The sequence below is a fragment of the Excalfactoria chinensis genome, chromosome 1, assembly GCF_039878825.1.
Source record: "Excalfactoria chinensis isolate bCotChi1 chromosome 1, bCotChi1.hap2, whole genome shotgun sequence".
In the NCBI taxonomy this organism is placed as follows: Eukaryota; Metazoa; Chordata; class Aves; order Galliformes; family Phasianidae; genus Excalfactoria; species Excalfactoria chinensis.
The window spans coordinates 162,141,547-162,160,735 of record NC_092825.1 but is presented as its reverse complement, the minus strand read 5'-3'; the positions used below and the strand labels follow the sequence as shown (position 1 = coordinate 162,160,735).

Below are 19,189 nucleotides of genomic sequence, written 5' to 3'. Positions count from 1 at the left end.
CCATGCTATTACCTCACTCTATACTATGTACGGGAAATATATATATATATATAAATATATATATATATATATATACACATATATGAATGTTCTATTTGAAGATATAGAATATACTTAATATAATTAAATGCACAGCACTGAACAGAGAACCAGAAAGTCCCTTCCTGTGCTCAACTAAATCATAGTAATTAGGGTAAAGCCTGATGACATAAACTTACATGAACAAAAACATAATCAACGGTATCTTAGTATTGCTTATTTTAAAATTCAATTTAGGAACACTGTTTATGGGGTTGGACACTTGCACTGCCTTTGAAGTTCAGATTTTTAGAACCTATAGTGACCTACAGAATTTATCGATGTAACTGAAATCTGAGAGGCAAAAAGTCATATATTACTATTTATTTATTTATTTGCTGCCTACTTTAGGTGTTTCTAGGGGTGCTGCTGCAAAATAACTCATGATCTTCCTGTTTTGGATAGACTATTAGATTTCTGCTCTGTTTTGGTTTTTGGTCAGCTTGCTAATTTCTTTCACTTTTTAAGGAAGATTAATGGCATGTGAAGAGAGATCAGTAAATCTGCAGGTTTACAGTGCAGCTCATAAAACCTTTCAAGAATATGAAAGTTGGGCTTTTGTAGGTCAGCGCTACTTGGTTTCTTTATGTTAAAGGTGAGCTTTAGTTATTATTATGCTACTGTACATAGCCAGTTTGGGCAGTGATCAAGACAATAGGTATAACAAAAGATGTTTCTTTTCTAAAAATGCTGTGTTTGCCTTATACTTACGTTCTTCCAAAATACCTTTCAGTCAGGAGCTTCAAGTTGCAAGAAATTATAGCGTTTACTTCAGCTGTACTTTGATGACTGCTGAATGACATATTTAAGTTCTTTGCAAACTGCTATTTTGATAAATACATTGCTCCTTATTTCTAAGTCTCTTTCTAAATCCTAGTCTAGAAAAACATATTTTAATAGGGAACTTGACTCAAGAACTGATAGCATCTGCCAGTTCCAGTTCTATATGGCCCATTGTTTGCCCAGAGGGGTTGTGGATGCCTCATCTCTGGAGGCATTTAAGGCCAGGCTGGATTTGGCTGTGGAACAGCCTGGTCTGGTGGTTGGCAACCCTGCCCATAGCAGGGGGGTTGAGACTAGATGATCTTTGAGGTCCTTTTCAACCCAGGCCATTATATGAATCTATGATTATTAAAATGGTGCTTTCTTCAAATTATACCTAGTTCCTTTTATATTTTCTATTTTTGTGTGTCTTTGAATCATTTCATAATTAGACTTAGGAATGAACATTAATACAATTTCATATTGTGTCTTTAAATTAGAAGCTCCTCATGTCCTGAGAGCAAATTTAAATGAAGTATCTGGAAATTAATTTCATCTCACAGTAATTTTGCTGTGGCTTTAAAAAAATCATTTGAGCTTTGAATTTTACAAACATGTAGAAATATCAAGTATTCATTTATTCATCACTCCTTTTTATATCATTGTTAACAATACTAGACATAGTTTCATGTCATATAATATTTTATTCGGTTTGTTGTCTGGTTTTAAAGAGACAAGTTGTTTTTCTTTTTACTCTTATTTTGAGAGCTCCTCTTATTTTAAAACCTTTTTGAAGTCATCTTGAAATATAAAAATAGAACATCTGTGACAGATCTGTTTTGAACATATTTCACGTTTCAGGATCCAAGTAGATCTGGTGGTCTGTGGTATTCGCTTGTTAATTTCTTGATGAATGGGTAGCAAGGCCAAGAAGTGCACTCAGTACAGCACGTCTTCTGAAGATAGATGATCTCAAATAAATTCTATTCCCAATCAGTTTTTGATTTGTTAGGTGTTAAACCATTTCTTTGTAAGGACAGTGTTTACAAGCCTTGTAATGAGACAGCCCTGTGAGACCCTACTCTTCTTGCTGTAATTTTGATAAATGGAACTCTAATTCATAAAGGATATAGTGATTGAAGGGCAACTCTGGGTCTTGTACACTTTCATTTAGATAAATGTTTAGTACAGTACAGCAAAACTGAGGCACACTCAACAAAGTGATAAATTTAAACAACAGCCAAGCCAGAGCCTTTTCCATCATGAGAAAGAAGCACCATTTACTATATTTCTTTCAGATAAATATATGTTTAATATTATAAACCAGAATGGATCTTAGAAGCATTTATCTTGTTGCTAAGCTCCAAATTTGCCAAACTAATTTAATGCATTCTACTCAACCACATTGCGTACACGGGTGTATGGCAGTATTTCTGTAATCCAGTTACTGGAACCCTCATGACAAGAGATTTAAAATGCGCTAAATTTCAAGTACTTCTGCTGATATGTTGCAGTAATCATTTAGGACTCAGAACTTTTTTCCAGTAATTTTAGAAATATCTCTTTGTGCACAAATAATTTAAAGGATAGTCATCTAATCAGTTGCTACAGAATTTACTGATGCTATGATTATTCCAGATTAGAAGTCTGGAAGCAATTCATTTGAAAATCACCATGTCTTCTTAATTACAGAAACTTTCATAGCACTCACTGAAGTTACAGCACATTACACCTTTGTGTTTTCCAAAATTCATACCATTCTTGCTCCTTTTTATAAATTAGAGAAAAAAAAAAAAAAAAAAAAAAGATTCATTTGTACATTGGGTGAATAATTGAAGTTAGTTACACTAAATCCATATAAATGAGGTAAAGATCAAAGCCTATTTTTGAACACAGCAAAAATATCAGTATACCAATATAGATATAGGCATCAATATTGTCTTTATGCCTGTGAGTATCTGCGCAGTTCTAATGGAGAGAGCAACAAGTAGGAAGAATAAATACATAATTCTTAATTTGGAGATTAGAGCAAAAATTATTTTTCTTCCTTGCATGTCTTAACCATGTTGTTTCAGAAATAGCAATTTGAATTATAGAAATACAGAAAGCTAATATTAGACTATTTGAAATGGGAGACTGTCTCAACTTGTGGTGGAGTCTGATACCAAGTGGTATATTTACAATGATCTTCAGAGTAAAGACACTAAGGGAAGAAATATGCCTCCAGTATTTTTATTTATTTGCTGCAACTCTCCTGTGTATGAAATAATTAAAAGAGTTGTGTAAGAGTGAGAGAGAAAATTATAACACCTTCCCCACTGTTTTTAATAACAAAACTGTCTGACAAATCAAGTCTATTCATTTATGAATCTATCTATTTACTATGTTCTAGTTAGCTGTCCTATCTGCATATGAGGTCATGAGTTTTAATGGGCTTCAACTCATTGTTTTACGTCAGCCATAGTGATATTCACTATGTGAAGCTCAGGCGTTGTGGAAGATGATCAATATTGTGTGTGCCCCAGTGGCGCAGTGGTATGAGGTGCTGCTTGCAACACCGGAGGCCCGGGGTTCGAATCCCCCCTATGGCGCAAGTGGTAGAAGTGCTGCTCTGCTACACAGAAGGGCTCAAATCCCGGGAGTTGGACTCGATGATCTCTAAGGTCCCTTCCAACTCACATGATACTGTGATACTGTGATAATATTCATTCATTCAATTTTGCTGAGATTTCATCCATATTTCTCTAGCTTTGTAGAAAAAAAATTTCCAAATTGTGATATAGATGAGATTTCTAGATTTCTTCTTTTATTTCTTACAGCATAACTGAAAATGCCCCAGTCTTATACAGTCCAAGTTAAAGGTGCAGGCTTTATGTAAAAAAAATTCTATGTCTACCCTCAGGACCATTATGAGCCTGTAGAACTAAAAATAAAACTAATGACCTCTTCTCAATAAAGAAACAAATACTGGGTAGATGTCACAGCAGTACAAGAAAGCTACTGGCTATGTCTAAAACAAAAACTACAATTCTATCATTGGCTACACTAAGATTTATTTGTTATGTTTATGAACTGAGAAGTGCTGGTAGGACCTTCCCAAAACTGATGATAAATTGTCTGCTCTAAGGAATGATCAGTCTGAGGGAAAAAAACAAACAAACAAACAAAAAAGTCAGTTGTAGGCAAGAGGAAAAGAAAAGGTAAAACCTTCCTGTGAGGCAAGGGTAGAGGAGCTGATTGTCCACCTCTACTCTGCCCTCATGAGGCCCCAGCAGGAGCACTGCATCCAAGTCTGGGGCCCTCAGCATAAGAAAGATGCAGATATGTTGGAGTGGGTTCTGAGGAGGGCCACAAAGGTGATCAGAGAGTACCTCTTCTGTGAAGAAAGGCTGAGGGAGATGGGCTTAAAGAAGGCTCCAGGGAGACCTCATTGTGGCCTTCCAATACTTGAAGGGAGCGTATAAACAGGAGGGAGACTGGCTTTTTATGTGGTCAGATAGTGATAGAACAAGAGAGAATTACTTTAAATTAAAAGAGAGAAAATCTAGATTAGATGTAAGGAAAAAATTCTATACTCAAGAGCATGATAAGACACCAGAAGACATTGCACAGAGAAGCTGAGGGTGCCGTATCCCTGGAGACACTCAAAGCCAAGTTGGATGTGGCCTTGGGCAGCCTGAGCTGGTGTGTGGCAGCCCTGTGCACAACAGTGCACTGGAACTGGAAGGAGACTACAGTCCCTTCCAACCTAAGCCATTCTATGATTCTGTGATTCTCTGAGTTTGCACATGGTTGGTCTGGTGATCTTGGAAATCTTTTCCAGCATTGGTGATTCTATGTCTGTATTTTATTGTCCTCTTTAGAACACAGAAATACGTATCAGAATCAGACCAAAATTTTGAATTCCCATAAGAATCTCCTTTACTAAGAACAGGTGATTAGAACTCTGAAATATCAATCAGGGGACACCAGGAACTGAAGAGAAATTTCTGTTGAATTTCTTGCAGGCTGAAAGGTATAACATAGAATATAAAGCAATAAAATAATTATTAACAGCAGGAGAGTATTTGTGAAACAGTTTCTGTTGTATTCAAAATATATTTTGGAGGACAGACTAAGACTGCATGTTTTCTTTTAGACCTTGATGACGCCTTACAAAATGTTCCTTCCCTTTTTTTTTTTTTTTTTTAATAAAGATGGTTTATGTTTTATTTTTTTACTCCTTGACTTAGATTGTTCTAAACATTTTTCAGCTAAATTCACAACATTTATAACTTTTCTTAGGCACTGAAGAAGATGTGGTGAAGTCCAAGAAAACTTTCCGAAGTCAAGCTGTGGTAAATCAGAATGCAGAAACAGAGCTTATGCTGGAAGGAGATGATGATGCTGTTAGTCTACTCCAAGAGAAGGAAATTGACAACCTTGCAGGTAAATGTGATTTTTCATTACAACTAGGATAAATGTGGGAAGACTTTTTTTAACTTGTTAATTCTGAACCTTTTCAGTTAGTTTCTTAATACTGAGAGCTAAGTACACAATTACACTGAGAACAGGTTATTTATGTTCTAGATGTAATATGATGTCCTGCTTTTATGAACTGGGGGAACTGATTACAAAACATGTGCCTGTTGCTCAATCTTTCAGCAGAGATGTGAGAAATAACCAGTACTCTTATTGCTGTGTATGACTTGTTGTTGAAGATTTTGTTGAAAACCACTATGGAACATTTCTGGCTGAAATGGAATTGGGAACTTAATTCCGTAACTCAGTGTTTTGTGAGTTGTTGTGACTGTGCCCCTGCTGGCAGCCACTTCTATCACTGTGGTGTATTTCAGCCCAGTAAGGGAAAAAAAGATGCCTGTTGTAAATAGGGACTAAGAGGACTGTGGCTGTAAGCAAGGTATAAGCTTGGGGATTGAATCTTCTGTAGAAACATTCATGAAAGATCCTCTCTTGTCCTTTCTTCCAATATGAAGGTCTGCAGAGAGGTCTCTGTTTTATCCGGGTTCCAACATGTTCTGTTACAGCTCTGTATTGAAGAAATATTATGTTTCCTGGGGAAGTAGTCTGGAAAGAAAGGCATGCTGGAAGTTGAAAATGCAATCTCCTCTCAGATGAGATAAAAATGTGAGAACTGTGAAATGCAGTATGGATTTTTTTTTAGGTTAATTTACTTAGGAATACCTTTATTAAGTTACTCGATTAAGGGGAAGTTTAGTGATGTCTGAGGATTTTTTTCAGTATAATTGAATTTCTAAAATAGCTATCTTTCTTTGCTCTTGCATTTTCTTCTGATGCCATAGTGGAAATTTGTAGCAGAAATTATAAACGGATGTTTAAAAAACAAACCCTAAGTGGAATTTAGTCTCATACTTTGAAACTAGAGCAGAAGGGAAGTAAATATTTTTACTTGAGAGCAACCTTCAGTATATGATTATCATAGATAATATGTCAATGTGCTTTCTCAATCTGCAGCTAACTATTCCTGAAATGCTGTTATTTTAAGTTAATAAAACAATAAGGCAAGTAGGGTTGTTATTGGGATAATGTGATCAATGTCCCTTTTTCTTTTAGAAGGGAAAACTCGGTATTGTTTTGGCTAAGTTCTCATGTCTAAGAGCACTGATTCCAGCTAAAAATGCATACCACTGCTATAGCTTAAGGGCTGCAACAGGCAATTATGTTCAAGTATGTATTAACAGAGCGAAGTGCTCAGAAAAAATTCTTGCCCAGTCTGGAAAATCTCACAGTCAGCTCTGAAGCTCCCAGATATGCCCCAAGACTGCCTTTTCAGTTAAATCAGCAATCCCTGTGCCTACATCATTCTGATAAATAATAATAGAAATAATAAATTATTAGAATTCTATTTTAGTGATTCCTTCTTACCAGAGATCACTCCCTGCTCATTTAGGACATAGCACAGTAGTTCTAGTCCTTTGCTTTTACAGTTTGTATAAATTGGGAGATATTGTAGGTATTAGCAACGTAGAAATGATAGAAATTGAAACAAATTAACTTTTCACATATTGACAGTCCCAACAGTGTCAGCAATTAGTCTTTATGTTTCCTATCATCAGTGAGAAGGGAAGCGAGGTGCTTCCTAGTGAAGTGAGGTGGTATGATGTTGGTGCTGTATATGTACCAAAAAACCGTGAATTTCCTGAAAAGAACCCACTTTCCACCTTATTTTTAACTGAAGATTAACTGCAACCTTACGTCTTCCACTTTTGAAGTGGAAATATTGTTGAGAGTTAACGGTCACAGCTAGTATCATAAGTCTTGTGCAATTTTTACCAGTCAGTGGATAATCATTTTTACCAATCAGTCTCCATACCCTGTCTGTTTTCCTGCATGGTTTTGCCTTTTGAGAGCACTGCATTTGGCAGTTTTCAGTATACAGCTAATGCTGTAACTTGAGATCAGTAGTTGAAATCAAGGGAATCAGTAGGCAAGGAAAGTGAGTTTTATGCCAAAGAAGTTTAGAACAACCTCTGTCAGATTTGAAGAGCAAGTCCCAGTAAAGCTTGCTTTTACCTAATTCTGAGCAGTTAACGTTGATTTGGTGAACATGATCTGGATTTTTTTTAGATATATCAAGTTATGGTGCATCACAACATCATTTTTATCTAGTTAATGTCCAGAGTGGAATGACACATCAGGATTTCTATATTCAGATATGCCCACAATTTACCTTTAAAGTTTAAATCAATATAAACTTGGTTTATAATGATTTGGATTGCCTTAATAAGGGAAAGAAATTAAACAGAATCGTTATAAACTAGATTTAAATTGATTTAAGATTGCCCACATTTAACTAAAACAATTTAACATTGTTTATTCCAGGAAAGTAAGGTAGCTTTTAAAAAGCCATCTTTTAAGGTTTTAGAAAACTTTCAAGTATATAAATATTACAATATTTTGATATATGAAGTTAAAACTAAAAAAGGAAAGTCTGAAACAGATTGAGACTGTTCTTACAGAGTTATCTGTACATACCTTTTGTTCCAGAGACTCTTTATAGTTTTTCATCAACCATGTGGCACAAATCAATGTAAAGTTCACTTTGATAAATTACATATGGGATAGAGAATTTTTTAGATAATTATAGTCTGAATATTTTTATTATATAATCTGAGTATTCCATATGTTCTGATGGCAGTTAGTCAGATTTCATTATATTAAGTAGCATTTTAATAAAATATAAAAATCAGATTTCATATTATTATGTTCTTAGCATTATGAATTCTAAGTTTGCATCAGGATTTTTAACTGAAGTGATATTTTACCTGTCTTGCAGTATGATGAGTTTTCAAAAGATGTTTTCCTTGTTTTAGCGTTTACGTATTAAGATGTTTTACATTTTTCTGTTTCAGTTTTATCTCCTTTACTTCCCAGACTGTTCACTTCAAGAGGCAAGTCACTTCTCTGTTAGAACTAATGACTGAGATAGCCCAGTCTATTCTAACAGTTTTCTAATCTATTGCGAACCTGTGATTAATGCAATCAAATCCAGTGTAGTGACTTGATGTTACTAACTCTGCCTTCTTTTTCATTTTGATTTTCTAATGCTCCAGCTGAGCTCTCCCGTGTTTACCTTTTCTCTTAAGAGCCTGAAAATGCAAGTTTGCTAATGGTTTGTCTTCTTCTTATTGATCATATTTTTTGTCAAAATGAAAAATATACGGATGCATTCTAATATGAAAACTTACTATTCTCAAAAGTGTTTTAATAGATAGTTAATATTTATTTAAAAAGAACATCTGCACTAAAATAGATCATAGAAAGCAGATAAACATTGAATCATTTATGTTTTATGCATTTTACTTTTAGAAATACATTCTCTTTCTTGTGGAGTTGCAGATGGTTTGCTGAGAGTTGTTCGTGCACATTTGAGAGCAGAATTTAGCCTGAACGTTCTGTACAAGTCACATGGTTGGTGGCACTAGCAAATAGACCCAGCCAAGCAAAAGAATCCTAACAAAGTCTTCTGCTACCCTCTAAAAAGTAGTTTCTGGTAAAGAAGAAAGGAAATAAATATACAAAGATGTGAGTCTTTGGACTATTTTAGGAAGTCAAAAGGCTTTGGCAGGCATCTGTCTGGTTGCTTGCATGGGCTCAATCAACTCAGAAGCTGACTTTCTTGTAAGCGATGGAGAATTGCAGCCTCACAGCACCCTTACAAGAATAAATGCGTATTATTCTCTCCATTATACAAAGGAGACTGAGGAATTCATCCGAATAAGCCCAAGGAAAGCTACTAACTTTAGTGAGCCTTTAATGAGTGTCAGTCTTAATGTACCTTAACTTTTACTGCAGAATCTTCCTTTCTTCTTGGACAGATGTCTCTAGATGGAGGGAACCCCCCCGACAATGCAAATGTGCCAGGAAACTTTATGAAAAACAGCCTAACACTATCCTAACTTTTAGCAACTTCAGTATAGTAATCATTCTAGAAAATGGCATTACTACTTCTCATAAAGAGAGTTTAGTTAGCATAGCTAACTAAAATTTGTTAGCTTAGAGACTAAATGTGATATACACTCTATCCAGACTTTCTGGTAGTGTGCTGAGAGTATTGACTTACTGCCCTGTGCTAGGTCATGAGGATTTGACAGCTTGTATTATTATTAATGAGATATAAGACCTTTCACTTCCAGGTCATCTGTTTGAAGTCCAGACAAGACTGGTGGTAACCAAACATTATCAACATCTGTTTTGTGGCCTATGCAAAATAAGCCTTTTGTCTCTTTTCAGACAGAAACCATCATGATTTGAGCAATTTCCAATTAAAATAATAATAATAATAAAAAATTATTTGACACTGACTTTATAGGAAATTGAAAGCGTGCCCAAAAATCCTAGTACATAGAGCTACAGTTGCAATTGTGTGACAGTACCTCCAAACAAAAGAAAAAAAGACTAAGTCATCTAGCCCTTAGGGAAATTTTCTATTTCCCGTTCAAACAAAAGACTCATTTACATTTCTGAAATTATTTTGAAGCCTTGCACAGGTCAATAAAACACTAACGCACCAAGGAACTGCATCCAGGGCCACAAAAAGCTCACCAAATAAGTATTTGGGATGGAGAATCTAAATAAAATCAAGTCATCTTTATACACATATATCTTTATATATTTAATATTTATCCATATATGGATATATTTAAATATGGTAAAATACCTTTTGGTCAAAATCAGAAGCTGAATTTTCTCTACAGGAACTGATTAATGTAGACAATCTCTAAGAAGAAAAGTCTGCAGCTTTTTCTTGATGATTCTTAAGGAGAAATGTAGGGGCACATTTTCAGTGCTTTTCTTCTGTTCCCTTCTCAAAATGATTCTCAGGTAAATAGGCTCATTTCTGTCAGTTTTATTGGTGTAATTAGATGAATGGTGGCTTTCCCTAATTAAATAAAAGAACAATAACTTGAGCTTCTACTGTGTAGGCAGATTTTGAGATTTGATTTTGAAGGAAAAAAGTGTCATTTTCTTGGGGCCAACTAGAAATAGTTTTGTTGCATCATTTGCTGTCAGAATAATGAGTTGAAGGCATTTAGAGTGTCTCCAGCAGTAAACACAGACCACCCATCTTATGAAAAAGAGGAGAGGAATCATCCTCACCCCTCTCAAGCTCCTGGAAGGCAAACATAAGACTGTTTACAAGAGCACTCATCTTCCCTCTCCAACCTTTCTGCAGCCTCCCCAATGAGTACTTTTTGGCAAGAATATAACGATGCCTCCTAATAATTCTCTCTCATCCCCCAACAGATTGAACCTCTTAAACTTCCAGGGTCAGAGGTATTTCTTATTCTCTTTCTTTTTCTTTTTTTTTTTTTTTTTTTTTTTTTTTTTCCTCATTTTCTTACTCCCTCCTCTCTCTTACTCTCTCTTACTGTCCTGGTGCAGGTGGCTAAGGCATCTCAAACTTTCACTTCTTTTATGTGTTTTTTTTTTCCTTAAAGAAAGTATGTATATGTTCTCACACATTCATCAGTTAAATGTCAAAGTTCCATTAGGAAACTCCCCCCAGAAGTAATAATATTTCTCGTACCTAATGGAACTTGCAAATTAGTATTCCACATAGCAGTGTGGTTGGAGGGGTTGCTTACGTGGGGTAGAGGCAGGAATGTGGGAGAAGAGTGATTCTCTTTCCCTTTTTATGGCAGACATATAACCGCACAAACTTTGTACTTCCAAACATGGAAATTTCATTCAGCCAGATTTCCAGTTTCTGCTTATTATGTATTCAGATTTTGATCCTCTAGTCTAAGTATAAAAAAAGAAAAACATATTTGTATGAGTTTAATTTAGAATATAGGTTCAGGCATAAACTGAAACCAGTTCTACTTTTGATATGCAGTTGGCTTTCACATTGAAAACAAAAAAAACAAAAAACAAAACAAATGAAAAAAAGTCTCATGGTTTTTCTAAGATTCTATTTTTAGACATCTCAGTATTTATTCTAATTATTTTTTCCATATCACTATCCAAAATAGTTAAATATTTTATAAGGTAGTTGTCAGTCACAGATGATAGTGCTTGTTAGGACAGCTTTGAAGAGCTCTTCTCTTTGTACCTAACTACTCCCCATTCTAAGCCTGAGCATCCTTGACTTCTAGGATGGCAGCCAGATTTCTTTATTTCCAGGCTTTAAAATTAGTTTAAGCTCTGTATGTATGGTGTAGGGACTTCAAAAATGCAAGCATAGATATAAGGAGCCACCCTCCACAGTTAGGAACCTTATTTCATCTTCACTATGCAATTGATTTCTATGGGAAAATCCCCCTTCTCCAAAATCTTCATAGGGCCTTACAGGGACCAACCCAAATAGATGAGTGGTAGGAAAAGCATTAATGGTACCCACACTAAACACTTTCTGTGGCTTATGGACCGAGATTTTTCCATTTTGTTTTTGTCACTGATGTGACAGAAGCAAGCGAGAAAACCATTTGAGCAAGCAGAGTTGGTTGGTCTTGGTTCCGTTGGTCAGAAATTGTAGAAGAGATGATTCCATTCAGTGCATTTGAGCAGTTCTCACTGGTAGCCTGTTAACATGCATGAGTCCTTTTCCATTGGCTTTCTGAAGAAATATTTATGTGAGCATGCTCTGTCAGCCTCCGTCTTTGTAACTTCTGAACCTGGAAAAAGCCTTGTATAAATTGTAATGCATAGGGGGTTCAGGAAAATATAATTAATGTAAATGTAAATTAATGAAGTGAAATCAAGTTTTATTGTAAAACAAATAGCCCACATGACAGGGACTGATGCATCAGTTCTCCTTTAACAAGGCACCAAAGAATCCTGGTGGGATAGTCTTTGGATGCTACTGAAGTGTAGATGAGCAAAGCATGCCATTGGCCAGTAGACAATTATACTCAGATATACACTCGTATTTTCAGAAAATATTGACTTCAGAAAGATTTCATTTTAGATGATTCTTCCAAATATACCAGGCAAGTTAGATGCTAATTCAACAGCGTCTTCCTTTCTTCCCACACACGTATCTGAGTAGCTAACCAAATAAGTAAACTTAAAAATATCGTGAGCTATCTGAACATAATACTTCCCTTCACCAAAGCCCCAAGAAATACAAGGCTTTTGCTTTATCCGGAAGAACCTTTCCAGAACGGAGACAGGAGGAAATTGAAAACTGAAGGCTCCCATCTTTCATTTCATTTCTAATCAATTGAGCTCTATCGGCATGACAAGGTACACGGGCTGGACTGTATAAGATACCTGTCAAGTCTGGTGCACTCAGCCTTGCAACTGGGATTTGATCCCTCGTGTTCTTGACTTATTACAGTGAGTTCCTGTTTCAGCAATATATTGCTATAGCAGGATGCTATCTCCACTTTCATGTTTCTTCTTCTACTATCAAATATACTTTCTTAAGGTGTGTTTTTTTTTCTGTTACTTTTTGATTAAAAAGACAGCTGCAGTGGTTGTCTGAAAGAAAACCTGTCACTTACATGTCCACATTTAGAATTACTTAAATCTTTCTAGGTTGAAAAAAAAGTGCCTTAAATTTTCTCTGAGAACAAGGAGAATGCCAGCACAGGTCATATTGCATTAGTGTAGTTTACTCACATCTGGATGCACTGCTAAACAATCAAGATCTTAGTTTCTAAAATAGCTTAAATTACTCAAGATACTGCTCCAGGCAGAACACGCTGTATGAATCTAATTTTGAAGTGGCAAAGGTATGCACTGCAGTAGTTGAGGTCCTTATCTGAAGAACTGAAGTTTCTGACCAGCTGTAAATCATTACATGATTTTTCAGGTATTGTTAATACATGATCATCTGGCAGGTTGGTGCTTGAACACATCCTGGAACAACACTAAACCTATGTAAGCCTCTCCAGGCTTTCGCACAGTTATGAAACTCTCATGTATGCCACCAAACAAGTCAGCCTTTACCCCCATAAGGAGGCAAAAGTTGATGTCCTAAATCTCTTTAGGCTGTTAGACATGTAGCTTATTCTTCTACCGGACCTTAAGTGAACAGATACCTAAAAAGACTGAGTTTGGTACAGTATTGAGCTTGTCTCTGTGTATTCTGTAACCATTCAGTTAAGTGCTTGCTTTCCATCACCATTTGAACTATATAAAGAGCTACATATTCCTAGGAATGCTTTGAGACACATTTTCCTAAGGAAGAATTAGTATTTTATACTTTTCTTTTAATATGACCAGGAAGGCTTGGAATTCTATTTACCTGTAAGTTGCATGTGTCACTTAATTCAAATGTATAGGAAGTGTGCATACATTTGAGGGAAAATGACTTATTTTTCTTAACCATATCTTTAAATATATTCACAGTCTCGTTGTAACTATGTATTTTAATAGCTTCTTACTGTTTTATTTGCAGTTGTAGTGCATAAAATTACTTTTATTTACATTTTATTTTTAATCAAACACATTTGTTTGCTGTTATGGCACCACTTAAGAGAATTGAGTCGCTGCAATTGTTTAGTTATTTCTGTTGGAAAAAAAAGACCATTGAAGTTGATCTTTGATGTTAGTAGTAGTGCTATATGCTTTATGGAGGAGAAAAGGGAAAAAGTAGGGAAAATTTTGGATATCATGGCCTATCCACACTGGCATTGACATTCAAACAAACAATAAAAATCAATCCCTCCCTCACAATGTGAAACATATGATTGTGGAAGAGTAAAAAGCCAGAAAAGTGAGCTTTGAAAACTTTGAAAACTGGAAAGGAATTGGGGTTGTTATTCAATGCAGGAGGAGAAAAACAAGACGATAGCATTTGGACTTAGGTTCTCTTCCTTGCAATCAAAAAGTTGTGCAAATTGTTTTCTTCACTGCAACTGTTGAAAGTGATACGTGAAGGGAGATGTATAGATGCACTCTCCTAAAAGCTTTGGCTTGAATGATGAGTTACTCCCAGTATCAGCTATGGTGGAGAACAAACTGAGGGCCACCATCCTCACGTAAGTCCAATATATTTACTGCAGGAGTCTTTTGAAAGTGTACTTCATTTCAGACTTTTGATGCCAATAGGATCCAAAAAAAATCAAAAGTCTGTTTCTTTAGGAATCATAAGTTACTTATTTATTGTTAATGTGGCAGAGCACGTATGGGCGTTATATTAATAATAACGTTATATGTGTGTGTGTGCATGATATTAATTTGTTGAAATATGTTTTGCTTTCCTGACTGCAGAGCTTTTCCCAAAAGCTTTTGGTGCTTATCCCTGTTTCTGCCTGCATGTTGTGTAGTTCATCTGACATGAACTGAAGTTTTGGGTGTGCGTGAGCTTTTGGTGTTACACACAAATTGTTTCAAGTATAGGAACTTGTGGTCATTTTTAGTACAAGCTGGTACATTTGACTTTGGAGTGAAACTGCTGAGGGAATTTAAGTTGTCTTATTTCGGGCACATTGTGGGTGACATTTAATAGTTATCCTTAACATTTAATTTTTTTTTGTTGTTGTTTAGGTATCATGTTGAATTACCAATTATAGTTTATACAAACTACTTTACTCGGTAATTATTTTCAACTGTTCTGTTCTGTGTTTTTCACTCTTAATGCTTTATGAAAAAGAAATTGTGTGGCTTTTTTTTCTCTTTGAATAGCGTCATCTCAGAATTAAATGTGGCAATACTTTTTTTATCAGAATAATTATCAGGAGACCGTAAAATGTAACTGGTCTGGATGACTGGAACCATTTTCAAAGTATTTGGCCCACCGAGTTCTTTTCATCTGTTAATAATCACCAAAATAGTACTTTTAGACTTGTAAGTAAGCAGTGGATAAAACTGCTTGCTTCCATATTTCAGCATGTAAGAGCATACATTTTATCTTACTGAGGAAGGATTACACCCAGCCATCTTAGCAAATATGTGTAATTCGCAGACTCCTAACCATACCGCATGTTCAACTCTTTCAAAGTTAATGAAAGCAAAAACGTTTGAAGGAACTTCACAATATCACTCTTCTGGGGCTTCCCTAAAGAGTTGGGATTGTGTCAGTGGTGCTTTCGTAGATCTCGCACTCTCTCACCTGATGGAGCTTTTTGCTTGCATTGACTTTCTTCAAAAAGACGAGAACTAGAATACAGCCGCAAGAACCAAGTGCGTGGAACTGAAGTCTCCGTTGAACAAAAATTAGCAGAGAGGAGAGAGGTTACATTCTGCTTTTATTCAGTGGGACCTCTTAATCCCACAGCCATTTACTTTCAGAAAGGAAATATTATTGTAAAACGTATACGTGCAGTAGCGTTTATTTTAGAAATGTAAATCACATGTGCAGACCACAGGGATCGGGCAGAGTGAAAAATCCCCCAATTGAGCAGATCACAAAACTCGCGGATCCAAAGTGATTCCTGCTTTGCTTTTAAGGCCAGAACCTCTTTGTTAGCTCGAAGCCTCTTTGCTGCCCGGACCGCTTCAGGTTGAGAGGAGGCAACGAAATAACTCAGAGATGCTCTCGGTTAGGGTCCAAACAGCTGGCGAGCGCTTGAACTGAGCGTCCTTTCGCCAAGCCCCAAGTGGCCGCTTGAGCAGGAGCGGCCACCGCTTCACTTTTCCCCTGGAGCCGAAGCGTGCCGGCGGCTCCATCCCCGCGCAGATCCCCGCACGGCACCGGCACGGCCGCGCTCTCCGCTCCCCTCTCCCCTCCCGAGCGGCGGCTCCCCGGTGCCTGGAGCTCAGTGCCGTCCCCGCGTGGGAACGAGCCTCGGCGCTCGGCTCAGGTGTGCCGGGCTTTTGTTCCATTAGATTGATAAATCGCGTGCGTTGGAAGGGGACCCAGAGCTTCCCCGATAGCCCCGTTGCCATATGGAAAATCCACAGTATTTTGATTGCGCTCTCTGTAAACATTTTAATATCGGATTCTTAAAATGCAGAGACTGTCCCAAAGGGGATTAAAGCGTAATCCTCTCTCTCTATAGCTGTAGTGGATTAATTTCGTATTCTCTCAGTGGCTGGTTTGCTCCCTGAAGGCTACAACAAAAAGACTCCGTGCTCCTTAAACGTGCTATGGAATTGGAAGTTGTAATTGGAGATTTCCAAAGGACAAGTGTAAAAATGACACACTGCTAATGCCGAGTATTTTGTTCGTGTTGTACTTTCAGGAGAGGGGAAAAAAGAAAAAGAAAAAGAAAAAAGGGAAAAAAAAAAAAAAAAAGAAAGAAAAAAGAAAAGAAAAAAAGAAAAAAGAAAGAAAGAGAAGTAAAAAGCCAGGGTTTGTTTTTAAACTTAGTTTGGGCTCCTTCCCCTCGAATCCATAATTTGTCCATTGCTTTAAAATTCTTTCAAAATAGTAATAATAGTTATGCATACACACAAGAGAACGTTTTCTCTTCTGCAAAGCGGAATGCCGCAGATTCCTGGTTGCAGCGTACACATGTCAGAGGTATCGATAGGGATGCCCCAGACTCGGGTGTCCGCCCAGGTGTGTCCTGGGGGCACGGGGTCGCCCTTGGGAGGAGGAGGAGGATGGAGACAGAAGCCCTTCAGTGACAGCCTCGGAGCGGGTGTCCCTTCCCCTCCACGTCCACCGCAGCGCTGCCCCCTCCTCCGGTCCGGAGCCATTCCCAGCTCCGTGCGGGCGCACCCATTGTCTCCTCCCGCACGTCAGCTCACAGGGTTTGGCCTTTGGACCGCGAAGTAGCGGTGCCTTTATTTTTTATTTTAGCCACGCAACACCAGGGAAAAGGGGTAATTGGATTAAATTGATGGCCTTCCTTCTGGGACTCCGCAAAACCCCACAGACGCCTTCTTAAAGCGGCAGCGGCCGGCCGGGCGTACCCTCGGAGCTCCGGGCTCCGCGCTGCGCCGCCGGGTGCAGGCTGAGAGGCCGGGCCGCCTCCGGGGGATCGCTCCGCGGGGCAGCAGCCTCGGCCTCCCCTTCTGTAAACACAAAGAGAGGGGGCCTGGGGAATTGAAACCCAAATCCACTTGTAATCGTACAAGGGAATCGGGCGTAATTACTCGAGCAAGCTTGATGAAGATTGATGAACCTTTAAAGCGGCCTTTCGGATCGATCCGCCTGCCCTCGGAGCCTGCGGCCGGGCTTCCCCGGCCCTGCCCGGCCCGGCCCGGCTGTTTCTCACGGTGCAGGGAGGAAGAGAAGATGGAGGCAGGACAGGGAGAGCGGTGAGGCAGCCCCGCGCATGTGATCCCGATCAGCTGACCGGGGTCAGGAGGCTGCCCTGCTTTATTAGGGGATGGAAAACAATAAAATGAAAGAAAATAGAGTTCGTATCAATATTTTGCTGCCTGCCATGCCGGGCTGCTGAGAGCTGTCAGAGAAACCCACGTTTCAGCTTCCCCTTGTACACCAGCAATCTGCGCCTTCCTCCGTGTTTATTTTGCAGCAAAGAATGACAAAATATTGTGCAATACAGCCTCAAATTGGGTGTTACAGCAAAGGGAAACATTAACAACATGACAGGGAGATGCTCTGATACAGGATTAATTTGGGCTAAGTGGGTAATTCGAAGCGCTGCTGCCTGCTGAGCGGTGGCACTGTGCTGTGCGGGCCTGAAGGGAGCAAGGCTGTAGCTGGGATATGGGGACACATCCCAGCCCTGGGACCACATCCCGGCTTTGGGACAACACCCCAGCCCCGGGGCCTGCAGCAAGCAGAGCCAGGGCTCACTAGGCCACAACAGGCCCCAGACACACAGCCTTCATCCCCACAAGGCTGGGCCCTGGGGATGTCAGCCATGGTGAGCGCTTGTTGACTGAGGTCTTCCTCTTGGGGCAGAGGGGTTTGAACGGCAGGAAAAGAACAAAAGGGGTTTTGCCACTCGCTGAGGTGATGGGTTTTGGCTGTTCCTAAAGGTGTGCTGGGTGGATGCTGGGCCGAGTCTCTCAGTGTTGAGGCTTTTATTATTTGTACATCAGATGTGTGTGTGTGTACATGTGTGTTTATGTGTGTACAAATCACCCTTCACCATTCGGTGGTTAAATCCGGAAAAGCATTTTATATTTCATCTTTTAATAACAGCAAGTGAGCTTCCAAAGCACCAACACTGTCAGCTTTCACTGCATTCCTATCGAAGATGGTGACAAAGTGATCCTGCTCTACCTTTTGCCTTTAAGCAGTTGTTTTCTTGAATTAAGAGCTAACAAAGTGAGCGCAGAAGGCTGCCTCTCGCAGTGGGCTTCCCCATCCCATCTCCCAGTGCCCACACCAGCGCCTCGTTACGGCGTACATCCGAGCGAAACCTCGTTACAGGCATTTTAAAAGGGTGAAGTGACAGTGAGCTGAAATAAAAATGACACTGCCATAAATACCCCTAACGATGGCAGCAGCCTTTGTCTGTGTGTGGTGCTCAGAGGGGTCCCCCAGAACCCCATCCCCGGCGCTGCCCTCGAGGTGCGGTGCGGAGCCGGGAGATGCGGGGCACGGCGCCCCCGCCACGGCCCATAAACGGCGGTGGTGTTAACGAGGAGCAAAGGGGCACGGAGGGAAAGGGACCTACGTGCGAGAGGCAGCGCTTTCCGCCCTAACCCCTCCGTGTGCTCGCTGATTTGCCCGCAGCCCGCAAACTCTTTTCCTGTCCCGACCATGGAGTTCAAAGCGGGAGAGGATCGAGCGCGGCGCTTCCCCGCGGGGTTTGCGCGGGGCACCGGCGGGCACCGGCGGGCGGAGGGAAGGGGCCGGGCCGCGGGGCTGGGCCGGCCGGGCCCGGGGTGACGCCGCTGCCGCTGTCTTGCAGGCCCCGTGGTGCTGAGCACGCCGGCCCAGCTCGTCGCCCCCGTGGTGGTGGCCAAGGGGACGCTTTCCATCACCACCACCGAGATCTACTTCGAGGTGGACGAGGACGACCCGGCCTTCAAGAAGATCGACCCCAAGGTGAGTGAGCAAACGCGGGGA

General features: G+C 39.4%; 1 protein-coding gene across 7 annotated transcripts in view; it reads left to right on the top strand.

Annotated features, from left to right (window-relative positions):
* NBEA (neurobeachin) overlaps nt 1-19,189 on the top strand; it is a 449,426-nt gene that overhangs the window by 280,179 nt on the left and 150,058 nt on the right. For 6 of the 7 annotated variants that reach the window (XM_072361559.1, XM_072361556.1, XM_072361557.1 and 3 more), the window contains 2 exons: nt 5,125-5,268; nt 19,032-19,168. In XM_072361559.1, coding sequence (XP_072217660.1) covers nt 5,125-5,268; nt 19,032-19,168 — 281 coding nt within the window. Of the gene's footprint in view, nt 1-5,124; nt 5,269-8,213; nt 8,253-19,031; nt 19,169-19,189 lie in introns of all 7 variants that reach the window. The other variant, XM_072361558.1, reaches the window with a different exon arrangement.